The following is a 27,110-nucleotide window of genomic DNA, read 5'->3' on the forward strand; positions in this document are numbered from 1 at the left end:
AGTCAAACTGGCCTCTATTTATTGGTGCAAAGTTTGTGACCCTATCAGTCCTGCAAGACAGTAACTAAAGTCCTAAACAGCTGGATATCTTTGATGATTTGGGAAAAGGTTCCTAGTGTTCCTATTTTAGGTCACATTACCAGTTTTTAAATTCCAACTAGCATGGGGCACCTGGGTGGCTGAGGCAGTTAAGTGTCTGACTTTAGCTCAGGTCATGATCTCGTGGCTCGTGAGTTAAGTCCTGCCTGAGGCTCTGTGCTGACAGCTCAGAGCCTGGAGCCTGCTTCGGATTCTGTGTCTCCCTCTCTCTCTGCCCCTTCCCTGCTCATGGTCTGTCTTTCTCTCTCTCAAAAATAAACAAACTTAAAAAAAATGTAAACCCCAACTAGCATATAATTCTCTGGCCATCTGAAAAATTGTGTTGAGCAAAGAGTCCATCCCAGAAGCATTTCAAGTTTTTCAAATCTATAAGGACTGCAAATCTGACAAAATTTACTTAGATATATTCCAGATACTGTACTGTGTTCTTCCAATACCTAGTTTCTGTTTCTACACTTGTGTCCAGATACGCCTTCATCCTTGTTCAGAAGACTCAGTAATTCCCTATGTAAAACTATTAAGTTGGTTTAGAATATTGCCAAGCCAAATGGTTTCCATCATGTTTAGGTTAATGGAAAAGCTAAGAAAGGCCCTATGGGCCACATTACTAACCAGTCCAGGACCCTAGGCAGTTGGCAACACCACCGGCATTAGAACCAGAAGGACTGGCTTGGTTTGATTATTGGCTCTATCATTTAGGTCTTGGACTAGTTATTTAACCTCTCTGTGCCTAGTCCCTCATCTGTAAAATGGTGACAGTAAGATCTACATCATAGAGTTATTATGAGGATTAAAGGAGATAAGGTATGAACCTGGTGTTCAATGTTAGTTCCCTTGCCCTTTCTAGAACACTGTACATTAAGTTTTAGGATTCAGTTGATCTTAGGGGAAGCTTTTTGCTTTCAGATCTTTTTGGGGAGAGGTGGGAGAGATATTCAATGCAAATTCAATTTCTTGGTAATTATTACTTCTATAGAGTCAATAGTATTATCACATAGACTGGACATTTAAGTAAATTATCAATCCATCTATCAGTTTATAGACTGTCCCTTGTTCTGGCTACGTAGAAGTGTTAATAGCTTGTATGAATAGCTTTGCACCTGATATTCCTTTGGGAAGAGAGGCAGAAAAGCTTGAGAGTAAAGCAAAGGAAGCTCATAAATATGATCTGTTGGTTTTCTTTGCTGTGATAGCCATTCCAGGACCATTCTTCTAAACCATGACTTTTGACTATGGTAGTAGCCCAGCCAGACTTACTCTCTTCACTAAACAAGAATTGCCTCTGTACCTAATTGATGTTTTTTAAATTTAATTAACTAGCTAATATGAACATACACTGTTATATTAGTTTCAGGTGTATAATATAGTGATTCAGCAATAAGTGCAGTCCTTAATCCCCATCACCTATTTCACCTATCTTCCCACCCACCTCTCCTCTGGTAGCCATCAGCTTCTTCTCTATAGTTGAGTCTGTTTCTTTAAAAAAACAAAGTAGAGTCTGGTTTTGGCTTCTCTCTTTTCCTTTGCTCATTTGTTTTGTTTCTTAAATTCTACATATAAGTGAAATCATATGGTATTTGTCTTTTCCTGACTGACTTATTTCACTTAGCACTATACTCTTTAGCTCCATTGGTATTGTTGAAAATGGTAAGATTGCATTCTTCTTTATGGCTGAATAATATTTTATATTTATTGAGTTTTACTGTGGCTCGTGGAGTTGTACTAGTTCCTACGGAGTGGAGTTGTCAAATCATTAAAAAGACAGAATTCCTACTCTGCCTTTAGGGCATTTATGGACTGTTGTCTACCGGAAAGGAAAACAGATAAGTGAATAGAAAGAGTCACAAATATTTGTAGAAACTATCTCAGAATAGTCTGGTTTTAGTTGAAAACTTTCTTCTGCCTAGTGAGGGATTCCTAGAGAAAGGAGACCAGCTGAATCTGAAGAGAAACCAGAAACTGCTCCTACAAGTTCTTCCAAGAGGCTCTAAAACCAATATGGACACTATTCTAGCTTCATAGAGAATCAGAGACAAAGAAGTAGAACATGTTTGAGAAAGAAGCAGCCCCAGAAAACTATCTCATGTAGTTGGTATTGGTGTGTTCAAAGCTCTTCGCCATCTAGTTGTTGATTACCTTCTGTGTTGAATTAATGAGGGACCTATTGGCCATTCTTTTTTTTTTTTTTTTAAGTTTATTTATTTATTTTGAGAGGGAGGGGGAGAGAGAGAGAGAGAGAGAGAGAGAGAGAATGAATGGGCGGGGGAGGGGCAGAGAGAGAATCTGAAGCAGGCTCCATGCTCAATGTGGAACCTGACGAAGGGCTTAATCTCACAACCTGGGATCTTGACCTGAGCCGAAATCAAGAGTTGGATGCTCAACTGACTGAGCCACCCAGGTGCCCCATGGCCATTCTGATACTACTAAATGTAGCACTCTTTTATCAGTGTTATCTCTTATGTTCAATAAGCTAGAATAATGTTTCCATTAAGCTAGAACTTTGTCTCCTAAATAAAAAATGTTATTTTTATTTTCTTCTATCTTTTATTTCCAAAAATTATATAATAAATGTATATTGCTTTTTGTTTAAAAGTTACTTTGTAATCTATAGTTTCCTCCTTGCTGCACCACTCCCAAAACAAGAGGAAAAAAGAAAAAAAAACACCTCACATATAGAGGGATCAGATAGCATGGAGTAAGAGAGTACCTGTTTTATCCACCTTTCTTCTTAATCATTAGATAGTACAGAAACCAGGCTTTCTTTCAAAATGGAACAAACAAACATGAAAACAGAGGGGCCCTATCTAATCTCAAAGGAGAAATGAGAGATTCTTCTGATTTAATGGTTTTTCTTCCCCCAGACTTAAAAGGACAACAGACATGATGTTTGGTGGAAAGCAGGTGGTTGTCTGTGGCTATGGAGAGGTAAAGCTTAACCTTTTGCTTATTGGATGTATAAAATGTTATTTTGGTGAAATATACTAGACTTTTTCATTTAATGGATGTGAGAAATGTGCACTCACCACTCTAGATGGGAAAAATGTAACTTTAGAGGCCCTCTGGTCAAAGTACAATCGTTCTTTTTCCCTTTGCATTTTTGCCATTTTTCTTAAGTTGATTTTCTGATTTATTCCAGCGCACTGTTTGTGATGTTCTTTTAGCTTGTGTTTTGATTATAAATCGTGAGTGTGGGTGTTCTTATGTACATGCATGTGCTAAACAGGGGCTAGGAGTTTGTTTATGAACTGCATTCATTTGTTTGTTTTTTCTTATTTTTTCCCCAAACATGAATCTATTCAGTAAAATTCCTTCTGGGGGTGGAAAATGAGGTACAGTTTACCAGGAGCTTCAAGATGTTGTTTTCTCACTGACTTTCCTTATTGTGTGTCCTTTCTCCCCTCTTCAGGTGGGGAAGGGGTGCTGTGCTGCTCTAAAAGCCATGGGCTCTATTGTATATGTAACTGAGATTGACCCCATCTGTGCTCTTCAAGCCTGGTAAGCATGCAAAAGGAAACTTGCTTTTTTCTCTGTGTCACCATCTAATGTGGGATCTTGTAACTGTCACCAAAGAATGGCCTGGTTAATGCCACATTTTATCTTAGAGGGGCCCAGATCCTGAGAGATGCTGCAGTTAAATGTGAGCTCCTCTCTTTCAAAGATCAAGGAGCTCTGCTCTGAGACAGCAGAGACTATAAGAGAAGCTAAAATTTAGAATTCCTGTGGAAATAATAAGGGGATGCCTTGAGCCAGAGAACAAGTAGTTCCTTCCTTTACCCATGTATAATTCTTCTCCCTTTTTTAAAATGTTTATTTTATTTTTGAGAGAGAGAGAGAGAGAGAGAACAAGAATGGTGGGGAGGGGCAGAGAGAGAGGGAGACCCAGAATCTGAGCTCCATGCCCTGGATTGTCAGCACAGAGCCCGACGTGGGGCTTGAAGCCATGAACCACGAGATCATGACCTGACTGATGTTGGACGCTTAATCTACTGAGCCACCCAGGCGCCTCCGTCTCCTTTTTTCTTTTTTTTAAGTAAACTCTACGCCCAGCATGGGACTTGAACTCATGACCCCAGAGCAAGAGTTGCATGCTCCACCAACTGAGCCAGACAGGCACCCCAACTCTTCTTCCTTTGAAAAAAAGGATGATCAAAAAAGAAATAAGTTGAACACTTACTATGTTCTGAAAAGAACACTTCTGTGATATCCTTCCCCTAAATGTATAACCTGAATCTCATCAGGAGGAAACATCAGACAAATCCAAATAAAATCTGCTGTCTCTGAGTGAAGGGAGTATAAGAGTTTGTACTATTCTTGTAATTCTTAAGTTTGAAATTATTGCAAAATTTGAGGTTAAAAAATTGTTCTTGTCTCATCCATAAAATGTGGCTAATGATACCTACCTCAAAGAGTTGCGAAAGTCCAGTAAAACAATTATATAATTATTACATATGATTATACATTATATAATAAATATATAATTCCATAGAGTGTTGAGCTGCTGTCACATAATAAATGCTTGCTAAATAGTAGATATTATTAAAATGGCCTCTTGCTATCCTCATCAGGACGAAAATACTACTGTCCCTGAAAACTACTGCAGAGCTCCATTGTCTGTAGCCTCCATAACCCACCCAATCTTTACCACTAATCCTCCAGAGGAAGGCACCCAGGATAGAATAAGGCATGGCATAAAGATTTTGTTATACCCATTTTCCCCTCTCTTTCTACTCCTCACACATCCTAGCCATGAACCACAAATTTCCCCGACAGAGTTGTCGGCCTTCTCTGAGCCAGGGTTCATTAACATGTTTTCATATTGATTGAGACACTGATTCAAATTATCTTATAGACATGAACTGATCACTTACTGTATAATAGGTACTGTGCTCTGTGCTTAGGATGAATAAGATGAATATATGAATGAGGCAAGTTCCCTGCTTTTAGAGGCACGCAAATAACCACTGTGAATGGAATAAGTGCTATGATGGGGGTAAACAGCATGTGCTTCTGTAGGAGCCAAGAGAGAAATATCGAACTAAATAACAAAGAGGCAGGGTAGAAAGAGATGTTAATAGAGCTGAGTCTTGAAAGTTGAGTAAGTGATTTCTTAGTCTGGAAGTAAATTCCAGACACAAGGAACATGTCACAAGGAGCATAGTCACTGAGGAAGGAGAGAACAGGGCATATTTAAGAGATGGAAATTGCAGGAGTGGTAATATCTGAGGTAGGAATCATATGTGAATATACTCATATATCTGCATAAGTTTTAGGTGTTATCCTGAGAACAGGCAATCTCACTGAAGTATTTTAAGCAAGGAAGTGACATGATCTAAATTGCATTTAGGAAAATTACTCTGCAAAATAAATGAGGACATAAACCTAGAGATGATGAGGTCAGGCCAGGAGCTACTATAGGAATCCAGGTGAGAAGTAATAAGACCTCAACATAAGCAAGATCAGCATATATGGAGAGGAAGGGACCAATTCAAGAGATTATAAGGAATTAAGGGAAAACAACAATTCGGGAGAAGCAGTAGGCTATGACATTCTAGTTTATTTGGCTCATACAGTTGGCTGAACAGTAATGCTGTAGATCAAGATAGAAAATAAAAAAAGAGACAGTAGATTTTGAGAGTACAGAAAAGATAATGAGTTTTTTCAAACCCAATAAATTTGAGATTCGTATGGGACATCCAGGAGAAGCTATCTAGTAGGTCATTTGATCCATGGCTCTGAAGCTTCAGGAAGATCTAACCTAAAGGTATATTTGTGCAGATCAGCCACCAAGAGGAATCATTTGCAGCCAAGGGAAGGGTATAGACAAATACTGAAAGACTAGAGAAAATAACTCTACAGAGTATCAACATTTAAAGATTAAGATTGAAAAGGGCTATTCAGAAAAGTAGAAGGAAAACCAGGAAAGAACAGTTTCATGGACTCCAAGGAGTATAGTTTAAAAATAGGTAAGTAATGTTTAATGTAGCAAAGAAAATTAAGTAATATAAGAGTCTAAGGATTTGGGGGTGGGGAGTGTGCATCCAGGAGATCGTTGATGATCTTGGGGAGAGTAGTTTCAAAGATTCAGTGGCTAAATTGTACTTTCTAGACATTCAGATGGAGAAAGTCACGGTAACCCCTGGCTCCTTATTTTCAGGAAGAATTAAGTTGCAGTGATACAAAGGAAACTTTATTTTGTCCTGTATGAAAAAAGGAGATGGTTTGAATTTTTCACTGCTAAGAATAATCTGACTGTATCAAGAAGTGACAGTGTGGGTACCAAAGGAACTTAGTAACAGCTTTTGAAGTTCTGTGGCAAAAGGCTCCCCAACTGCTATTTTTAGGTTAATTGATCATGTTTTATTTTTACAGTATGGATGGATTTCGGCTGGTGAAATTAAACGAGGTCATCCGACAAGTGGATATTGTTATTACCTGTACAGGTATGATTTTGACATACACAATATACATTTTGGCATTTGGGAATGCTTTCATGGAACAGGTGAAAAATGACTGGAAACTGTTCTGAATAAAACTAAACTCTAAAAGCCAGATACAGGGAGAGGGGGTTAAGTGTCCAACTTCAGCTCAGGTCATGATCTTGCAGTTCAAGCCCCATGTCGGGCTCTGTGCTGACAGCTCAGAGCCTGGAGCCTGCTTCCGATTCTGTGTCTACCTCTCTCTGCCCCTCCCCCACTTGTAATATGTCTCTCTCTCTCTCAAAAATAAATAAAACCTTTTAAAAAATTAATAAATAAAAAAGACAAAAGCCAGATACAGGGGCATCTAGGTGGCTCAGTCAGTTAAGTGTCCAACTCTTGATTTCAGCTCAGGTCTTGATCTCACATCGTGAGATCAAGCCTCTTGTTGGGCTCTGCACTGACAGCAAGGAGCCTGCTTGGGATTCTTTCTCTCCCTCTCTCTCTGCACCTCCCCTGCTCGCTTGCTCTCTCTCAAAATAAACAAATAAACATTTAAAAAAATAATAATTAAAGAAATAAAAGCCAGATACAGGTGTCTGTCTGTAGAGTCAATCTTTCACATTCTTCCAACCTCTTTAAAGCTCTGACCAAAAGTATAGGTCATCTAGGTCATCCCTGGAAGAAAGTTTCTCTCCATCCCTTTTAACTGTTCTATATCTCCATCTGTCCTCAACTACCAAGGGGATGACTAGAGATAAGTTTTATTTGGGCAGCCGGATCTTAAATTTGTACATTTGATTTTTTATTTTACCTTCAAAACTAATGTGTATTTCTCTCTAGTCTCTATAATTAAAGCAGGCCTAAAACAAAATTCAGGTAGAGAAAGTAGGAAAGACAGTTGTATTAATTCCCAAAGAGGTAGATTGGAGTTTTAGAGAGGAATATGCAGAAATGGCTAGTTTCCTTGGACTGGGATACTTACTTTCTCTTTATCATAGGACCATAAACCGCTAGAATACTGGTTTTTTATTTGTAATTATATTTTAGAGGAGGAAAATCAGAATATTTAAGAATGAAAATATATTTGTACCCTCAGGGTGAGATGGGGGCAGAGAAGAGGGACCATAAGAAACTGTTCTTGCTTCATATCAATCCCCTCATGTCTTTTTTTAATAGCTTTATTGAGATGTGATTCACATATCATACATTTCATCCATTTAAAGTGTATAATTCAGTATTCTCTAGCAAATTCCCAGGGTCATACAACAATCACAACAATCTAATTTTTTTATTGAGATATAATTTATATACCGTACAACTTACAGTTTTAAAGTATACAGTTCAGTGGGTTTTAGTGAAATTGTACAATATCTGATTCCAGAAACTTTTCATCACCCTACAAAGAAACTGCACACCATTAGCAGTCAGTCCTCATTCTTTCCTCTACCTCTGCCTGGCCCTACGCAACCACTATTTTCCCTGTTTCTATAGATTTGACTATTCTAGACATTTCATATCCATAGAATCCTACAGTATGTGGTCTTTTGTAACTGACTTTTTTCACTTAGCATAGTGTTCTAAAGTTTCATCCATATGGTAATATGTGTTGATATTTCCTTCCTTTTTCTTGCTGAATTATATTTCATTTTAAGGATATACCACACTTTATTTATTGGTTGATGGACACTTGGGATGTTTTCGCTTTTTAGCTATTTTGAATAATGTTGCTATTATGAACATTGTGCATAGTGTTTTTCTGTTAACATGTTTTCTGTCCTTATGAATATATATACCTGCCTACATATACCTTGGGATTGCTGGAATGTATGATAACTCTACTTTTAATATTTTGAGGAATTGCAAGCTTTTCCAAATAGACAGCACCATTTTACAATCCAGCAAGAATGTGTGGGGGTTACGATTTCTCAACATCCTTGCCAATGCTATTATTGTCTATTGCTTTTATTATAGCTATCCTAGTGGGTGTGAAATGGTGTTTCGCTGTGGTTTTGGTTTTTAAAGATTTTTATTTCCAAGTAATCTCTACTCCCAATATGGTGCCCCAACTCACAACGCCAAGATCAAGAGTCACATGCTCCACTGACTGAACCAGCTAGGAGCCCCTCATTGTGGTTTTGATTTGCATTTCCCTAGTGACTAATAATGTTGAACATTTTTTTTTTAATTTTTTTTTTCAACGTTTATTTATTTTTGGGACAGAGAGAGACAGAGCATGAACGGGGGAGGGGCAGAGAGAGAGGGAGACACAGAATCGGAAACAGGCTCCAGGCTCTGAGCCATCAGCCCAGAGCCCGACGCGGGGCTCGAACTCACGGGCCGCGAGATCGTGACCTGGCTGAAGTTGGACGCTTAACCGACTGCGCCACCCAGGCGCCCCTTGAACATTTTTTTTTAATGTTTTATTTATTTTTGAGAGAGAGACAGAGCATGAGCAAGGGAGGGGCAGAGAGAGAGGGAGACGTAGAAGCAGGCTCCAGGCTCTGAGCTGTCAGCACAGAGCCCAATGTGGGGCTCAAACTCACAAACTGTGAAATCACGATCTGAGCCAAAGTTGGACACTTAACCGACTGAGCCACCCAGGTGCCCCAATGTTGAACATCTTTTCATGTATGCATTAGCACATCTTCTTTTGTACTTCTGCTTTTGAGAAATGTCTACTCCGGTCCTTTGCTCATTTAAAAATATTTTTTTAATTATGTTTATTTATTTATTTATTTAATTTTTTTTGAGAGAGAGAGAAAGCATGCCAGAGAGGGGCAGAGAGAGGAGAGAGAAATCCCAAGCAAGCTCCACACTGTCAGCACAGAGCCCAGTGCAGGGCTTGAACTCACACACTGTGCGATCATGACCTGAGCAGAAATCAGCAGTTGGACACTTAACTGACTGAGCCACCCAGGCACCTCCCTTTGCTCATTTTTAAATTGGGTTATTTGTCTTTTAAGTAAGGAGTTGTAAGGGTTCTTTATAAATTTTGGATACAAATCTCTTATCAGTTATATGATTTGTAAATATTTTGTTCCATTTATTTGTTTGTAAATAAATATCCCAATATATGGGTTGTCTTTTCATTTTCTTGGTGGGGTTGTTTGCAGCACAAGTTTATTTTTTCTTTGGTTGCCTCTGCTTTAGGGGTTATAGCTAGGAAAACCATTGCCTAACCCAAGTTCACAAAGATGTATTCTTATGTTCTGCTAAGAGTTTTTTTTAATGTTTATGTATTTATTTTGAGAGAGAGAGGAGAGAGCTCACGCGCATGTATCAGCAGGGGGAGGTAGGGAGGAAGATAGAGAATCCCAGGCAAGCTCCGTGCTATTGGTGCAGAGCCTGATGTGGGGCTCAATCTCACAAACTGAGATCATGACCTGAGATGAAATCAAGAGTCAGACGCTTAATCAACTGAGCCACCCAGGCGCTCCCTGCTAAGAGTTTTATAGTTTTAGCTGTTGTGTTTGGTCAGGTGAAATTTCACATATGGTGTGAGGTAGGGGTCCAACTTTATTTCTTTTCATGTGGATCTCTCTTCTGTTTTTAAGGTAACAAGAATGTGGTAACCAGAGAGCACTTGGACCGTATGAAGAATAGCTGCATCGTTTGTAACATGGGACATTCCAACACAGAGATTGATGTGGTAAGATTAAGTAACTCATTATTGAGGCCTTTTTTTTCCCTCTCCTTCCCAAGAAACATAAACAGGAAGAAGAAAGGGAAGAGTCACCAGCCATCCTAAACATGACTGTCCTAGCAGAGCTGTCCACAGTCTGTTCACTTACTAGCCCTGTGACCTATGCTTGTGGATACTATAAAGCTTCTTCATCTCAATCATTTCAAATGATTATTTTCTTCCACCCCAGCTTGATACCTTCTTACACTGTAAGCCATTTTGGTTCTCTTATTTGATTATATTCACCCTCAAATTATCCAATCCAACATAACACTTGGTCCTACTAAGTTGCCCAAGTAATAGTTAATAGAAGTGTTATTTATTTCTTTTCAGACTTACCAAAGTATCTCTCAGTGTGACTTTCACTCTGGTTTTAAATTTTTATGGCATTTTTCTGGCACAACTGTATTTCTCTCTGGGTAAATGGCTCAAGCAAAGCATGCTTTCATCTCCCCTGAGGGCTGCTCTGATTGAGCTCCAGCATTGCCAGGTAAGGATCAGTTGATATATTGAGAGCCTGTTGGATAATATCTATTTTAAATGATTTCTCTTTTTAACTTGTGCTCTATTCTTCTGTTATTAAAAATAGCTGGAAATGCTGAAGCCTATTTCTGCCCTTAAGGTTTCTGAGTGGCATGGCTCCATTACTCTGTTTTATCATCATAATATTTTGCTCGTAAAGAGTCATTTCTTTTTTTCTTTTTTTTTTTTAACGTTTATTTATTATTGAGAGACAGAGAGAGACAGAGCATGAGCAGGAGAGGGGCAGAGAGAGGGAAGACACTGACCCGAGCTGTCAGTACGGAGCCCGATGCGGGGCTCAAACCCACAAACCGTGAGATTATGACCTGAGCTGAAGTCGGACGCTTAACCGACTGAGCCACCCAGGTGCCCCAAAAGAGTCATTTCTTTTTTCAATATTGAAATTTAAATATTGAATGGGTTTTTTTCTTTTGTTAAGTTTCACTTATATGCCATACTCCCTTTTACTAAATAGTCAAAGATATTAATATTTCTAAAACTGTCTAGCACATGATTGTCCTTTTCTGGATTAACCTGCTTATAGAGCCCCCAGATGGGAAAAGGCTTAAGGGAAGTAGTCATGCTCTGAACTCTAAAAAGAAATCTTCTGAGTAAGGGAAGGGGGAAGGAATTTTCTCTCCTAAACACTCAAGTGCTTAAATAAAAACAATTCCAAATGCAATCATATAATTTTTACATTTTTACTTAATCTTATTTCATCCTCTTGACAATCCCACAAGGCATTATTCTAATCCCTGATTTTCATTTGGGAAACTAAGAACTTAAGTCCATTGTTGTCATATACATTGATTCAAAAATTAAATTGGAGCCCAAAATTCAGGTTTTTTTTATTCTAGTCCAGTTTTTGTTTTATCTTGTTTTGTTTTCCTGTACATTGTATGTAGTATTACCTCCTCATGATTTCTAGGTTAACTTCAAATTGTGTTGGTAATCCCTCTTCTAAAGGCAATCCAGACATAAGTAATCTTGCAGGATAAATGCCAAGAAACTCTACCTTCAGTCATAAATATTTATTGTGTGATTGCTATATGCCAGGTGCTATTCTAGATGCTTGGAGTCAGTGAACAAAACAGGCAAAGATTCTTGCCCTCAGAGAGCTTATTACATTTTAAAGGATAAAAAAGACAATAAACATAGTTCATGTAGTATGTTAGAAGACAAAAGCACATGGAAAAAAGAAAAAGTGGAGTATAGTAAGAGGAATCAGGAGTGCCAGGTTGTAATTTTAAAGAGTGGGATCAAGGTATAACCCTCATTAAAAAGGTGATGTTTGAGCAGACTTGAAGGAATTAGCAAGGTGGACTTTTAGGTGAAGAACATTTTAAGAACAGCCAGAGCAAACGCCCTGAGGCAGGAATATGCCTAGTCTGTTTGAGGATCAACAATGAGGCCAATGTGATTGAGATAAATGAGCATGGGGCAGGGAAAAGTAGATGAGGTCAGAAAGAAGGGGCCGGATCTTACAGAGCCTCACAGGCCATTGTAAGAACTCCTGATTATATTCTGAGAGAAATAGGGTGCCATTATAGGATTTGTAATAATCTGACTTTTAAAAAAGGCTCACCCTGGCTGCTGTGTTGATACTGGACCTAGTTTTGTATGTATTGCTAGGTAGCCTCTAATATCCTGGCACTGACACTAGCCAAGGGCCATGCCTCAATTCTCTTTGTGCTCTTCTTAGCAGAAGGTATATGACTAAACTAAATGGTCCAGAAAGGGACAGGCTCAGAACGACTTTGGAAAAGTTAAATTACTCAACCTTTGATGGTAGTGTCCTGGGCATATAAAATGAAATTTAAGGAAATGGCAAACTCATCTAATTGAAATCAAAATGTTCATTCACAATTTAATTTGTATTGAATAATATGAATTGAATAATTGCTCTGTGTTGAGTATTTACTGGCTGAAGAAACAGTGAACAATATTCCTGCTCTCGTGGTACTTATATTCTAGTGTGGGATACAGACAATCAACAGATAGTTTTGTCAGTTAGTGCCTCGTATGGAAGAAAAACAGCAAAGTGAGGACATTGAGGATGCTATTTTAGTTAAGGTGATCAAGGAAGGTCTCTTTGAGGAGATAACATTTGAACAAAAACCTGAATGAATGGAAGGAACAAGGTATCTGAACATTCTATTCAGAGAGAATGGTGAGTAAAAAGATGCTGAGTTAGAAACGTGCTTTATGTTTGGGGAACAGGAAAAAGGCCATCATGGCAGGAACAGGATAGGCAAAGGATGAGAATAAGAGGCAGCTGAAGGAGGGCAGTGGGTTATGTAGGCCTTTGTAGGCCACAATAAGGACCTCAGATTTTATTCTGGGTATAGTGGAAGCCATTGGAAGCCATTCCAGCGGCACCTAGCTGGCTCCGTCAGTAGAGCGTGTGAATCTTGATCTTGGGGTTGTGAGTTCAAGCCCCATGTTAGACATAAAGATTACTTAAAAAAACAGGTGGGGGTGGAAGCATTCCAATTGGAAAGTTTTAACCAGGTAACTGAAAAAAATATGACTTGTTTTAACAGAATACTCTGACTGTGGTATAAAGAAAACACTTCTGGGGCGCCTGGATGGCTCAGTCGGTTAAGCATCCAACTTCAGCTCAGGTCATGATCTCACGGTTCGTGGGTTCGAGCCCTGCGTCGGGCTCTGTGCTGACAGCTCGGAGCCTGGAGCCTGCTTCTGATTCTGTGTCTCCCTCTCTGTCTGCCCCTCCCCTGCCCACGCTCTGTCTCTCTCTGTCTCTCAAAAATAAATAAATGTAAAAAAAAAAAATTAAAGAAAACACTTCTGGAGCTTGAGTAGTGGTAGGGACAATAGAGGCTCTTTCAGTATTTCCAGTTATGAGAGAAAGCGGGAGCTCAGATGACATGGGTAAGCAATGAAGGTAATATATTGTGAACGTAGGACCAGTGGGACTTGCTAAATGGCTTGGGTGCAGAGAGTGGAAAAAAGAGGAGAATCTCTATAAGTAATCTCAGTGAAACTGCAAAGGAGAATGATTCAGTAAATTTTACCCAGATATTTTTAGCAATCAAAAATGTAAGTGTTTTGTTTTGTTTTGTTTTGTTTTGTTTTGTTTTGTTTTGTTTGTAGGAATTTATGGTTTTACCTAACCTAGAGATGTTGACTGCTGTGTTTCTTGGAAGGAATAGCTCATCAAAAGAGTTAGACATTTAGAAAACTGCATTTTTTTTCCTGTATATTAATGCTGTGAAAACTTAGGGAACCTGTGACTGGATTGCGCTCCTAGCTGCCTTTTGGCCATGTCTTTCTTTTATGTGTTTCCTTTTCTCTTGAAAACAGACCTCCTTACCCATATACATCACATAGATGGCCTTTATGACTGTAACCTTCACACTTCAAGTGGCTAAACCATTATGTACACATGCTTTAAAAGTTTCCACCAGCAAAAGAATTAGAACCTGAGACTTGCTATTTTTGCAGCACTAGAACCACAGTTGTGTCCCTAAAAAAAATTGATGTGTACTATCCAAAATCACATAATACCAGTTTGTGCAAGCATGGTCATTCACAGTGAGATATACACCTTGTTTGGGAACATAGTCTCTGTAAGGAACCTTTTTCCTGGTAGGTTGCTAAATGACTGTAAATCAACAGAAAAGACAATTTGATGCCTTTAAGAGAAATTCATATAAAACTATGCTGGCCATAGGAAATCCTTCTTTCAAGGACTGTCACTGTCAGATAAACTTACTAGGTTGTTGGAGCTGCCCGGGCAGTGTTAGAGATCATTTAACTTAGTGTCTCTTTGAACCCTGTTTTAAACTGACCCTCAGGTCTTTTTCTTGCACCATAGCCATTCCAGTGCTCCAGCACACTGCCTCAACAAAGCATTGATCATTTTATGATGTTCATAAGAAGTGTCTCTTCCTTGATTCCACCATATCCTAAGACAGGAGACTCCTTTTATCATGGTGTCACCTCTTTACTGCCCATCCAAGATTGCTTGTCCTCTGGAAAATTATGACTGTGAGACACTAAGAACCTAAAATACTTCAAAGTTCCAACATCTCAACAAAAAAATGCCCGTGTTACCAAGGAGTATCTTTTGTCTCTTGCCCTCTATGTTGTTATTTCTAAAGGCTAATGGATTTACTTTGTATATCCTTAACTTCCCAAAGTGGTCTGTTTGCTTAAATTCTTTTTAACTCTATTTACAGTGTTTATTTATTTAAAAAATTAATTCTAACTGTAAAGTAATACTTCCTTTTTTTTAATTTTAGAGAGAGAGAGAGAGCAAGAGCATAAGTGGGGGAGAGGGACAGAGAGAGACAGAGACAGAGACAGAGACAGAAAATCTTAAGCAGACTCCACACTCAGCATGGAGCCAGATGCAGGGCTTGATCTCACGCCTCTAAGATCATGACCTCAGCCAAAATCAAGAGTTGGACTTGAGTCACTTAACTGACTGAGCCACCCAGGTGCCCCAATAGTTGCTTGTTTTAAAAACTCAAGCAACATAAATATGTTTAAGAAGTAAAACATTTACAAAATTGGGGTTATAGTATATTGTTCTGCAACTCTGTGTTGTCACTTAACAATAATGAGTGGTTTTCATGTTAACACATATAGATCTACTTTTTTATATAATATGTGCATAATATTCCATTGTATTAAATTATCCAGATTTACTTAGCTATTCCTTTGTTAAATTTAATTTTTTGCTAATACAGATAATACTGGATTGAACATTCTTGGCACTTATATTTATGAACTTGAGCAAGTGTTACTATAGAGCCCTAAAGGTGAAACTGATTGGTCAGAGATTAGGTACATATAAAATTTTGTTAGCTACTACCAAATTGCTCTTCCTGTTGAACCAAATTATGAAACTTGGTATTTCAAGACATTTTGTTTCCCATGTACCTAATAAATGGTACATTTATTCATTAATACAGTCCTGAATATACTGAAACAGAATTATGTTTGTCTTTCCCACTAGATTGGTAATTAAAAGATGATATAGTCCCTGTCCATAAATAGCTCACAATCTAGCAGAGGAGCACACAGTCTTGTCTATAATAGTGTCATTTACTACATCGCCTAGAATGTAGAATGTACCCAGCAAATGAGTATTGTATAACTGAAGTGTTTCTCTGTTTGTCTGAAAACTACTGTTTGGCAGATCTTCTTAATTTTACCAGCTGAGCCAAAGGGTGGTTTTAGAATATGGACTCCCTTTCTATTTTAGGAATGGCCTATTGGAAGAAGGAAGTTGTTGTCTTAAGTCTAAACCCTGTGGCTGTTATTTATTTGATTGCTGCTGTTAATAAACTTAACATTTCTTCTCTTATTCTCCGAATACACAATATACAGAAATGGAAGGAGGGTGAGCTGTTGGGAGCTTTACTCTACCATTAAGCATTTCTCTAAAGGCTACCTCACATTTGCACTTAGGTCACAAAGCTTCTGTAACTTTAAGGTGAACCACCATCATTGAGAAGGTGGAACCTGGGATATGAGGATGTGAAGGCAGAACTTCGGGCCCCAGCATGCTATATTTAGGACAACCAGCCTTCTCTAACAAATCTCACTTAGCTCCGACCCTCCTTTTTTCTGTTTCTCTTCAGCATTTGTGTATTCAGTTTGCTTTGTATCAATTTGCACTTGTTTGCATGTTGCTTTATAAGTAATTTTAGAGGCTTTTTCCTCCTCACGTATGCATCGTTTTGTGTCCCCACCTAAAGTATGAGCTTTTTGAAGGCAGAAACCATGTCTTTGGTTTCTTTTGTATTTCCCATAGCACCTTTTACTGTGCTCAGCAGAGAGTGGGCATACAGTATATGTTGTGGAATGACATCCTGAGTGATCCCTCCCTGGCTGGGCCTAAGATTAAATACCTTGAAATGGAACAGTCCTAACCAACCTGGGAAAGGTATTCTCCATCTGGCATGTTGGTTGCTCCTTTCAACTTGCTATTTGAAATGGCTCCCTTCAACATCTTTCCATAAAGTGGGACAAGTCGTGGCCGATGATGTACTTGCTGTGTGTGTGTTCCAGGCGAGTCTGCGGACACCAGAACTGACCTGGGAGCGAGTGAGATCCCAAGTTGACCATGTAATATGGCCTGATGGCAAGAGGATAGTATTGCTGGCAGAGGTAAGACCTAAGACTGGTAAGAGAAATTCACCCCTGACAGGAAAGACTGCAATATCCAGGTCCCCTCCTCCACATGTTCTCTCATTTTCAGCTCCTTTTGAGCACAAGCTTAACTACTTTACCCAGTGGATTTTACATCTGATTGTGAAAGGTCTTTTCACTCAGCAATTAAGAAACTATTTTGGTTCCTTACTTTTCCGCAATTATCCTGTCTCTCTGTGTCAATCTACAGGTAGAGTCAGATAATGACTCTTACTGTGGAAGAATTAGCAGATAGAGCCAATGCCACTTTGAGCGATACCTACAAAGAGATAATGTCATTTGTGGGATGGCTTAATCAGTAAGCACAAAGCAGATATTCCTGACTGTACCTAAGACTGTTGTAGGCAAGCTCTAGGAGAGTCTTTGCTGATAGATCATGTTTTTGAGTGACATTCCTCTGAGTTGAACCAGATGTGTAGTAGGCACCCAGCTCTCTATTGGTCGTATGATTAATATTTCCCTGTCCTGACTTCTTCTGGCTCAGACTTACTCTTCACTTTCATCCCACTTAGCCTTCCGTGTCAATGTTTGGCTACTTTTCCTTTCTTGAAAGCTCCTCTTTCCTAGTCTTAGATTCCTGACGGCAATATCGATGCCCGCTGTTCTTACCTTGACAGTTTCTCTTCTTCAGAGAAAGATAACAAAATAACAAGAACGATAATAATACGTTTCTTGAGGTTTGATTTTCTGTCAGTTTTCCTTCCTTTTTTTAAAATTAAGGAAACTTTTAGGGGCGCCTGGGTGGCGCAGTCGGTTAAGCGTCCGACTTCAGCCAGGTCACGATCTCGCGGTCCGTGAGTTCGAGCCCCGCGTCGGGCTCTGGGCTGATGGCTTAGAGCCTGGAGCCTGTTTCCGATTCTGTGTCTCCCTTTCTCTCTGCCCCTTCCCCGTTCATGCTCTGTCTCTCTCCCAAAAATAAATAAACGTTGAAAAAAATTTTTTAAATTAAGGAAACTTTTAATATGAAGATGTAAAAGATACACCATCCTCACGGAAGGACCCTTAAATTTATGCTGGAGTACCCTTACTGTTCTCTTTACCTTTTTCCACCTTATCTCACCTTCTCACATACTTTAGGGCATCTGTAAAGGGACTGGATTACTCCTTCACGAGAAAGGAGCTTGTACAGGCAAGGGATGAGCAGGTTGTTAAATATTCATTAATTGCTTTTATATCAGCCAGCTGTCTGGTGACTTATTTCTAGTTGCCCTGGGAGGTCCCATCTAGTGATTTTGGTGACAAAAGCAAGCACCATGGTTTTTGGCTACTATGTTTCAGCAAAAAAAAAAAGGTGGTCAAGCTTCCTAGGGAACAAAATAGGAAAGGATAGCAATCTCCAGTAGCCTCCAGCCCTTGTATTCTCTGAATCATCCACTAGAAATACAAGAATACCCTTGCATTCAGGAGAACCAAACTGCAGAAGAAGCACAGAAATCATCACAGCTTACTAAGTCCAAAGATACCTCCCCTCACAACCTGGAGAGGTTGCCCCTGGACTTGACTACATCCTTGCTTACAACAGTCTTTCAAAAGAATGCCAGTGCCTCTGAAGGAGGATATTCTGTTGCAGAAAGTATGAAATTCAAGAGAAGCATATCCTTCCTTGGCATAAGCCTCAGTATCACGTGGCCGTCTCTATTCCTTTTTACATAATCCCAGAGATCTTTTATCCATTACCTTCATCAAATTTTCCAGAAGTTTTTAATTCCACTTAAATGTCGACCAATTCATTTCTATTTATCGAACACCTACTTTTTGTCCAGCCATGTTAGTTGGAAGTATTTGGAAAATTGCAGTTGTGTGCGTCCTTCGCTCCTCAAAGGCTAGAGACTTTGTCCTAACTCATCTGTCTTAACCCTTCTCTCCAGGGCCGTCTGCTGAACCTAAGCTGCTCCACAGTGCCTACATTTGTGCTCTCAATCACCGCCACTACTCAGGTAGGGCCATCAGAGCGGAAAGCAGTGGGCTGGAACGGGTCATCAGACCATCAGGGTTTCACTTGATATGGCACATCGGCATCCATCTCTCTGCTTTTCTAGGCTCTTGCCTTGATAGAGCTTTACAATGCTCCTGAGGGTCGCTATAAGCAGGATGTCTACCTGTTGCCCAAGAAAATGGGTAAGCATGCGCTCTTCCATCCCTGTCCGTTCCCAAGTAGTTCAGAGTGAGAGGCTAAATGAAGTTTGGGGTACTAAATTTCTTATGGAAAGGGGGTGGGGAAGATATCTGTGCCTTCTAAAGTAGGAGCTAGGATTCCTAGGTTTCATTACTGATTGATTTATCACATTTTCCACATGAGTTGTCCTAGTGAAGTCATTACATTTTGCTATGATTTGGTTTGCCTACCTGTGAATTTTAAGGATTCTTTTTCTCTTAAAGTATCTTATATGCAAGAATCTCAAAGGAGAAAAAAATCTTCCCCTAAGAAAGAGGACTCATCTTCCACCTTGTGACATCTGACTTATTCCAATTCTAGGCTGCTGCATAGCCCCTTCCAGACTTTCCTCAGACTGAGAAGACTTTTCATACTACATCTTCTAACTCTGGCCTCATTGTCAGGGCCAAAGGAAAGACTGAATAGCTTCTGTTAAGACTAGTCATGTGGGTGTTTCATATAAGGGAAACATTAAACTCTTGAAAATTTAAAGAACCCGCCTCAAGCACCTGAACTGATACAGTGTGTTTACAAACTCTTGAGGCAAAGATCAGGGAATAAATCATCTTCTGGTTTTGTTTTGCTTTAGCACTTGATGCATAGCAACTGTTAGAAGTTGACATATTTTCCCTTTAATATATCCTTTGGAAGGATATAAAAGAAATAGAACAGTCTATATTTTGGCTGAATATATAATGAAGTTAGGAAGACCAAACAAATAGTTAGAAAAATGACATAAAATTCTGAATAATATGTATTCAGGCAATAGAATATAGACAGAGCCCATAACTAAGGATACTAAAAGCAAAGCAAACAGTGTAGTATCATTCTTAGACATTCCTTTCCAGTTTCCTTGGGTGTTAGTTTTTCTGAGTCGCCCAAAGTACAGAGTTTCCCATCTTTTATTCCCTTGCTATCCCATCCTTTCTTTTAGACCCTAAGAACTATTGCTTCTTTCATGTCTCCCTTACCTTTCTGGGGAGAAGGAAAGATTCAAGGATGAAACAGCTGGTAAGAAAGAAGTGTTACGGTTTTGAAAAACACTGGGCTTGAAGCTCAAGCAACCACTCCTTAGAATTCTGGGCCGGTGAGCCAAAGTTGAGCATTTTTCTTTCAGCTCTGAGAATTAGAAGGTGTCTCCCAACGTTTTAAGGCCTAGCCTGGCGAGCACAGCCAGACAAGAGGCATGAATGTTTATACCAGGGCTTCTGTGGTCTGTTCCAGATGAGTATGTGGCGAGCCTACACCTGCCCACCTTTGATGCCCACCTGACGGAGCTGACAGATGAACAGGCCAAGTATCTGGGACTCAACAAGAATGGGCCTTTCAAGCCTAATTACTACAGGTGCCTTGGGCCCCCCCAGAAAACAGGGAAACCCGGGTAGTAAAGAGCTTTCTGCACTGCAATTGGTCTTTACAACTTTTACTACATTTACATGAACTCAGAAAAATAAACCCACTCCCCCCTCAGTACCACCCCCAAAGGACTCTTTGAGGCTTTCTCCAGACATTAAATAGTGTTCCCTTTTCTGAATTTGCCTTTCTCCATTTCATCTTAATATTATTTTTACCTCTTTATAGAGAAATACTGGGCATTTTCACTGATGTGAAAAAGCACCACAAGTATTTACCCTCACCATCCACTCCAGAAAAGTCCCTGTCTACCTGCTGTACCTTTAGGTGGGCTCTTCATGTCCCAGAATCCTCATAAGCTGATAACATCATAGTCTCATCTTTCTTTCTCCCTCTAGGTATTAAGTTCCTGTAATTCAAGCCAGAAGAAGTTTTAAGGAATAGAACTCCAAGTCTTTTCTCCACTCCTATACAGGAAAGAACCCAGCAAGCTGCTTCTCCAATCAGCTGCTCGCCGTGCTCACCCTATATGTTAGGTTATTTATTTATTAAAACCTAGAATCCTGTGCCTGTTGCCTTGGCCCAAAGTGTGGTTACTGCCCGGGAGGCTGTGAGAGCCACAAGGGACAGGCTGAGGAAGGAAAGAAATGGGGTAATCCTTCCCAGTGCATTTTTTGCATCATTCCCCGTTGACTTGGAATTCTCAGCAATGGTCACATGTCTCTTGTCCAGGTTCAGGAGTTAGTCCAGGGATTCCAGACTCCTTGTTCCCTGGGTTTTTTAGAATAAATTTCCTGCAGCTGCCTTTCTCAGCTTTGGCCCTTCCCTAGGTTAGGCCTTTTGGAAGCTACCGAGTCAACATGGCCTAAGTTCCCAGCCTTGACCATCACTATCACTGCCTTCTTTATAGAATGACTGGGAAGGAAGGAGTATATGTTATGGCTTTGGCAAGCTACACCAAAAACTTAGCTATGCCTGTGCTAACTTGGAGTCTTCTTCCTTACCCAGGACTCCTTTCTTCCTTGAATAGTCATGTCTATTTTAACACTTTCTGGGTCCAAGAGGGATGTGCCTCCATTATTTCCTCTGCAGCTCTGGTGTTTGTCAGATATTTGTCTTGCCATCTTTCTAACCCAGCTAACCCCTGCTCAGGAAGTGGGGGCTAGCCCCAGTGGGGCCCATAGTTTTACTTGTCATTTAACTGGACAGTTTCCCAGGAAGTTCCCTCTAGACTGGCACTGTCTCAGAAAAGGAGAGAAACTCTGCTTCCTGAAATTTCCTCTTACTGCCTAAAACTGCTTTTGAAACTGAGCAAGGAAAGATGAACTTTCCAATGGATCTGGGGGGTGTAGGGTTCTGGAAGTGGGACAGGTCACTCACGCCCGCAGCTTGTCACTCTGAAGAAGCAGAATGTATTTATTTGTCTCCTGGGAAGGGCTCTGCAGCTAAACTGGGTAAGCTATACAGAGGTGACACTGTAAACTGTGTCCAAATGATTAAAGCTAGTTTGACTAGTTTCAACTTCATCAGACATTTCATTTCTTTGGCCATTGCCATTGATGAAACTGGGATCTGATGTCTCTACGATTTAGTCTGTGGTTTTTCTTCTCTGCTGGGATATATTTTTATGTTCTTGCCTCTTCCATCTTAAGACTCTATAATTCAGAGGTAGTTTCTTGAGTAACTCCAACATTACAAAAAACTAGTAATGCAAGCAGCCTGAAATTTTATGTCCCACGTAAGAGTTGGATACCTTTTGGAGACTGACATGTTGGTCTTAAGGGTTTCACTGGGACCAGACTTGTTCTAAGAGTTAAAGTCTGGAGTGGCCCTAGAAATCTTGAATGAAATGAGTCCCTTTCCCCCCCCACCCCGACAACTTTCTTTAACACTCTCATGTTCGTTGGTTTGTTTTCCCCCCCTTTTTTTTTCCTACCCTGGTCTGCCTCATAGTCTCAAGACCAAGGTAACTCAAGGAAACACCACCAGACCACCCAGGATCACTATAACCTTCCCACCCTGATTCTCCTCACCTACCTCCACTTTGTTCAACTTCCCCTGGCGTTCATGTATACTTTCAGAGCTAGTCTGGAAGTGACCTTCCTTTTGGAGGTAGAGAGGTGGCCTTTGGATAAATGGCTGTTTGCTTCATTAAATAGTATGCAGTCTCAGCCTAGAGAGTCTGGCTCCTCAGAGGCTTTATGTCTTAGCACATACCGGAAAAGTGCCACATATATGGCTATATTCTTTCATGAGGAAGATTGTAAATGCTGAAAATTCTACTAGACCTCTCAGTTCTTCCTTTTGCCTACCCAGTTCTGAGTTTTGTATTAATTGCATCTCTTTTGTATTAGTTAACTGGATACAGGTCTTTGTAACTTTTACCAAGGGCAGATTCCATTAGGTAGATATCTGGACTCTAGCCTGTTATGTTCATAAGCCAAAAACCATAACTTGCTGTTTCTCAGTAAAGCCGAGTTCTCTAGGGAGCAGTATTACTTAGGTACTGATCCTGACAGAGCACACCCTGCCTTGTTATAGTGAAGAGACCCATTCCAAATAAAAAAGGAGCCACCTTTGGGCCTCTAAGTTTGATTGCCAGTGTTGCTGCCCATGGTGAGATATTTGCCTCTGAGTTTCAGATGACCCCCTTTCCTTTCTCTCTAGGGACCCCATGTCATCAACCATTAAGAAGAAGGAGGCCCAGGCCTCCTGAGTATTTGGGTTCTACCTTAGTGTTGGAATTTGGTCATTATTCCCTCTACCCTTGGAATCAGAGAACAAAATGTGTCTTCTTCCCTCAAGCTCTCACCTTAGATGCATTTAGGTATCTGGAAGCATAGGAAAGAAGACGAATTATCTGTTTGTATATGGCCCTGGCTGGTGGAGATACTTAGCATTTTTTCTGCAATGAATTTCTGCTAGTTTTCAAGGTCTCATCTGCCTTCTTAATGGAAATTCAGGGTTTTTGTTTTTTGTTTTTTGTTTTCCTCGTTAAAAAAAGAAAAAAGGTATCTGGTCTACCTTCTGTCTGCCCTCCTACCTCCTCAACCTACCCTCCCATATGAGCACGGCTCCCCATGGCCACATACTCCTGCAAAGCTTTTTTGCTGCTTGGCTTTTCTCTGAACAGATCTGAAATTGCTGCTCCTGTGGTTTTCTCAAAATTAACTTTGTCATGGTTTTAAAAAAAAAGAAATCAAAATGCATTGTTGCATTAAGCTTTTTTAATAAAGGAAATTATGGAAAGAAAATAGGCAACACCAGCAAATTATATGTAGAGAATAAACTAAACTATATATATATAATATATATATATTATATATATAATCATCTAGTTCTCATTGTCATCTTACTGAAAGGAAATAAAACCTCTAAGGATCACCGTTTCTGAGAGGATCTTGGAAATCTTTATGTCTAAGTGATTGTATTAGATCAGCAATAATGACTATGTAATCTCAAAAGATAAATAAAATATTCTTAAAATGGATTCTTATCTTGAGAGTATTGCTTGCTTCTGTGAACTAGGAATTCAAGAGATGAGTGACGTTTCTTGGCAACAGGCTGGAGAGCCTACTGCAGGGCAAAGATGTGAAAAGTTGAAGTGGTTACCAATAGCATATTTGAATGGCCTTAGCCTTGGGTCCCTTATTCCATGGTAGGCCATTCCACTAATATCTTTCCCCCAACCCACCCCCTGCTATGTGTGTAAAGAACCTGCTTTCTCAGAACCATCACCCCCGGGAGTTGAAAAGTACAGAGAAACTAGAGTGTGGTTCGAGGTCCCCCAAGCCCTCTGTGTTCTGCCCTTAGCTGGACAACACAAGATGCCAGCATCCATGGTTTGGGATTAAAGGGTCCTGACATCCAGAACTTGACTACATCCAACCAAAGGGAAGAAATAAATTACTCGGACAGAGATTTGTTTCCAGATCAGCTTTTGCCTGACTAAATCGGAAACTAAAGGGCGAATCCAACTTCCTCTTCTTCCTCAACTACCAGTAGAGTGGCCATTTTTGAGCCAGTTTTCTAATAGCCACCTCTCCTAGTTGACAAATTAAACTAGTTCTTCCTGTATGCAAGATGTTTTCTTCCCTCTTAGAATCTTCTGCTACTTTGACTTGTGTTTACCTAAACTAAGGGCCAGAACAGTCTGGGTAGTTGGTAATGGCTCAAAGCTGGTGCCACTCCAGTTGCGAAGGAGAATGCAGGGGCCAGCAATGAAACCTATGAGCCACTGGCAGGTTTCACCCCCCTACAGCAGGGCTTGGCTCCTCTTCTGTGAAAGATGGGAGCATGGGTGCCTGGGTCTTAGTTTCAGACTCACGGGGTAAGCCCTGACTATGCACTGCTGTGCAATTTCTCTAGCCTGTGGTCCTGTGGAAAGAGACTGGACCTCTTAAGTCAGGCTCACTTGACTAGCTCTTCCATTTACAAGTTGTATAATTTGACCAATATTACAAAATGACTCAGAGCCTTGGTTTTCTTGCCTTTGAAATGGGTAATGCTTTGTCTCCTGGGGTAAGGACTTAAAGATCTGATTTAATTTTTAAAATGCTGCTTAAAAATCTGGCACACACTGTGCTACACAAACATCAGTTTCTTATCTCAGTCTAAGGGTCCTAAATCCCCTGTTGCCTCATTACACCTACATGTGCAGCATTGATGGGAGAGGAAGATATTCTGTCTTTTTTCTACCGCATCATTCCGGCTGCCCAATGCCCTAAAAAATTAGATACTGTAAGACTTTCTGCACCTTATGTTTTTTTAAGTGTTTGTTTATTTTTGAGAGAGAGACAGAGCGTGAGCAGGGGGAGGGCCAGAGAGAGAGGGACACAGAATCCAAAGCAGGCTCCAGGCTCTGAGCTGTTAGCACAGAGCCAGACACAGGGCTCGAACCCACGAACCCTGGGATTGTGACCTGAGCCGAAGCTGGATGCTTAACTGACTGAGCCACCCAGGCACCCCTCTACATCTTATTTTTAAGTTCTATAACAGGTGCTGTCTGTTTAGTCAAGTATCTGACCTCCATGCTTACATGGGGAAAGGAATATGTTCAGTCCTTGTAATTATACCTATTTATACCTCTGCCAGGAGCCCCCAAATGCCTGAGTTTGGGAACAAGGAAAAGTGGTAGTGTTCATTTAAAAATAATTCAGCACGGGAGCCATCTCTGCAAGATAGAAAAACTTGTAGACTAGCCCCTGACTGATTAGCCCTCAGGTGTATGTATGGATGCCTCCGTGGTCAATGGTATTGACGGCTAGCACATCTTTGCTGACAAATAAGCTAAAAGAAGTTCAGTGTGTACCAAGTCCATGGCCTATAATTTCAAAGTTTTCAGTTCATCCATGGTTTCTTGTCGACTTCTTCCAGGAGTTGTTTCCAGATACCTTCTTCCTTATGACCAGTTCTGAAAGTGGGACTATAATGAGCAGACAGATGTCCGATCTTCACTGTCTCCCATTCCACAGGGTGTAGAGAAGATAATGGATTGAGGTCTCTTGTGTTGATCCTTTGCAATCTCCATAACACCCGTTTTTCAAACCCCTTCTCTGAAAGTGAAGCCAGATGGAGCTCTAGGCTTAGCAATTAGCTTTGCATAGAGGCCAGAGAGGACTTGAGAGATATCCTCAGTCCTCCCCATTGAAGCCAGCTTGAGGCTTTGTTCTTTCGTCCAAGGTATACACTGGAAAAGGAAGAAAGCCTCAAAACTGGCCTCCACTGACTGTTTGGGGATCCTGATGATTGACTAAGCTCACAAAAGAGACGATGAAGCTCTGGGCCTATCAATCCTAGAACTCTGACTGCTTAGGAGGACAGGAATTGGGAGTAGGAAGATAGAATAATTAATTCTTTTATTAAGAAACCCTAATGGGTTGTGCAGTGGCGGGTTTACCACACTGCAGCAGTGATGAGCTAGGCGTGGGTTGTGAATTTTAAAGCAGAGTGTGACTCTTTTAGAGTTTAACAAATTATACCCAAAAAGAAAATTCCAAAATCAAATAGGTGAGGCCTCGAGCCATGAACTTTCTTGGAAATTCGGGTCATTTCAATTCTGTTAAGCCAGTAGGTCTCAACTGCAGAAGATATTGCCCCTCAGGAAACATTTTTGCCATATCTGGAGACATTTTGGGTTGTCACAACTTGGGGGAGGGTACTACAGGCATCTACTATGGAGAGGCCAGGGATTCTGCTAAACATCCTACAATGCATGGAACAGCTCCCCACCACAAGTCTTTCAGTCCCTATTACAGAAATCTTGTGTTAAACGTACATATATGAGGTATACAAAATGAACAAAACTTGGCCCTACTCTCAAGAAACTTCTATCCACGTTGGTGGGAATGGGAGAGGAAAGGGAAGTACAGTACATGAGTGCGGTAAGGAGATATTGGGGACAGAAGAGAAAGTAGCTGAGAAAGCTCCAAGGAGTTCTCGCTCTCAACTCTGCCTTCATCCATCACCTACCGACTAGCAGAGTAAATTCTGAGGGAGACATACGGTTAAGAAAGGGACAGAGCTGTCCATAAGATACAGGAAGGGGGAGCAGTCATTCCTTTGAGCCTCTTACTTTGGGGATATAGTAGAAAATATAAGAGGGGCACCTGGGTGGCTCAGTTGGCTAAGCATTCGACTTCGGCTCAGGTCATGACTTCACAGTTTGTGAGTTCGAACCCCAACGTCCGGCTGTGTG

At 40.3% G+C, this 27,110-nt stretch overlaps 1 protein-coding gene across 5 annotated transcripts in view; it reads left to right on the forward strand.

Annotated features, from left to right (window-relative positions):
* AHCYL2 (adenosylhomocysteinase like 2) overlaps positions 1–23,903 on the forward strand; it is a 170,256-nt gene extending 146,353 nt beyond the window's left edge. For all 5 annotated transcript variants that reach the window (XM_047848927.1, XM_047848925.1, XM_047848926.1 and 2 more), the window contains 9 exons: positions 2,961–3,024; positions 3,506–3,594; positions 6,469–6,539; positions 10,073–10,167; positions 16,765–16,863; positions 18,774–18,842; positions 18,945–19,023; positions 20,285–20,405; positions 20,812–23,903. In XM_047848927.1, coding sequence (XP_047704883.1) covers positions 2,961–3,024; positions 3,506–3,594; positions 6,469–6,539; positions 10,073–10,167; positions 16,765–16,863; positions 18,774–18,842; positions 18,945–19,023; positions 20,285–20,405; positions 20,812–20,818 — 694 coding nt within the window. In that variant the 3' untranslated portion in view covers positions 20,819–23,903. The remainder of the gene's footprint in view (positions 1–2,960; positions 3,025–3,505; positions 3,595–6,468; positions 6,540–10,072; positions 10,168–16,764; positions 16,864–18,773; positions 18,843–18,944; positions 19,024–20,284; positions 20,406–20,811) is intronic.
* The last annotated feature ends 3,207 nt before the right edge of the window (positions 23,904–27,110 follow it).

The sequence above is a fragment of the Prionailurus viverrinus genome, chromosome A2 (assembly GCF_022837055.1).
Source record: "Prionailurus viverrinus isolate Anna chromosome A2, UM_Priviv_1.0, whole genome shotgun sequence".
Classification (NCBI taxonomy): Eukaryota; Metazoa; Chordata; class Mammalia; order Carnivora; family Felidae; genus Prionailurus; species Prionailurus viverrinus.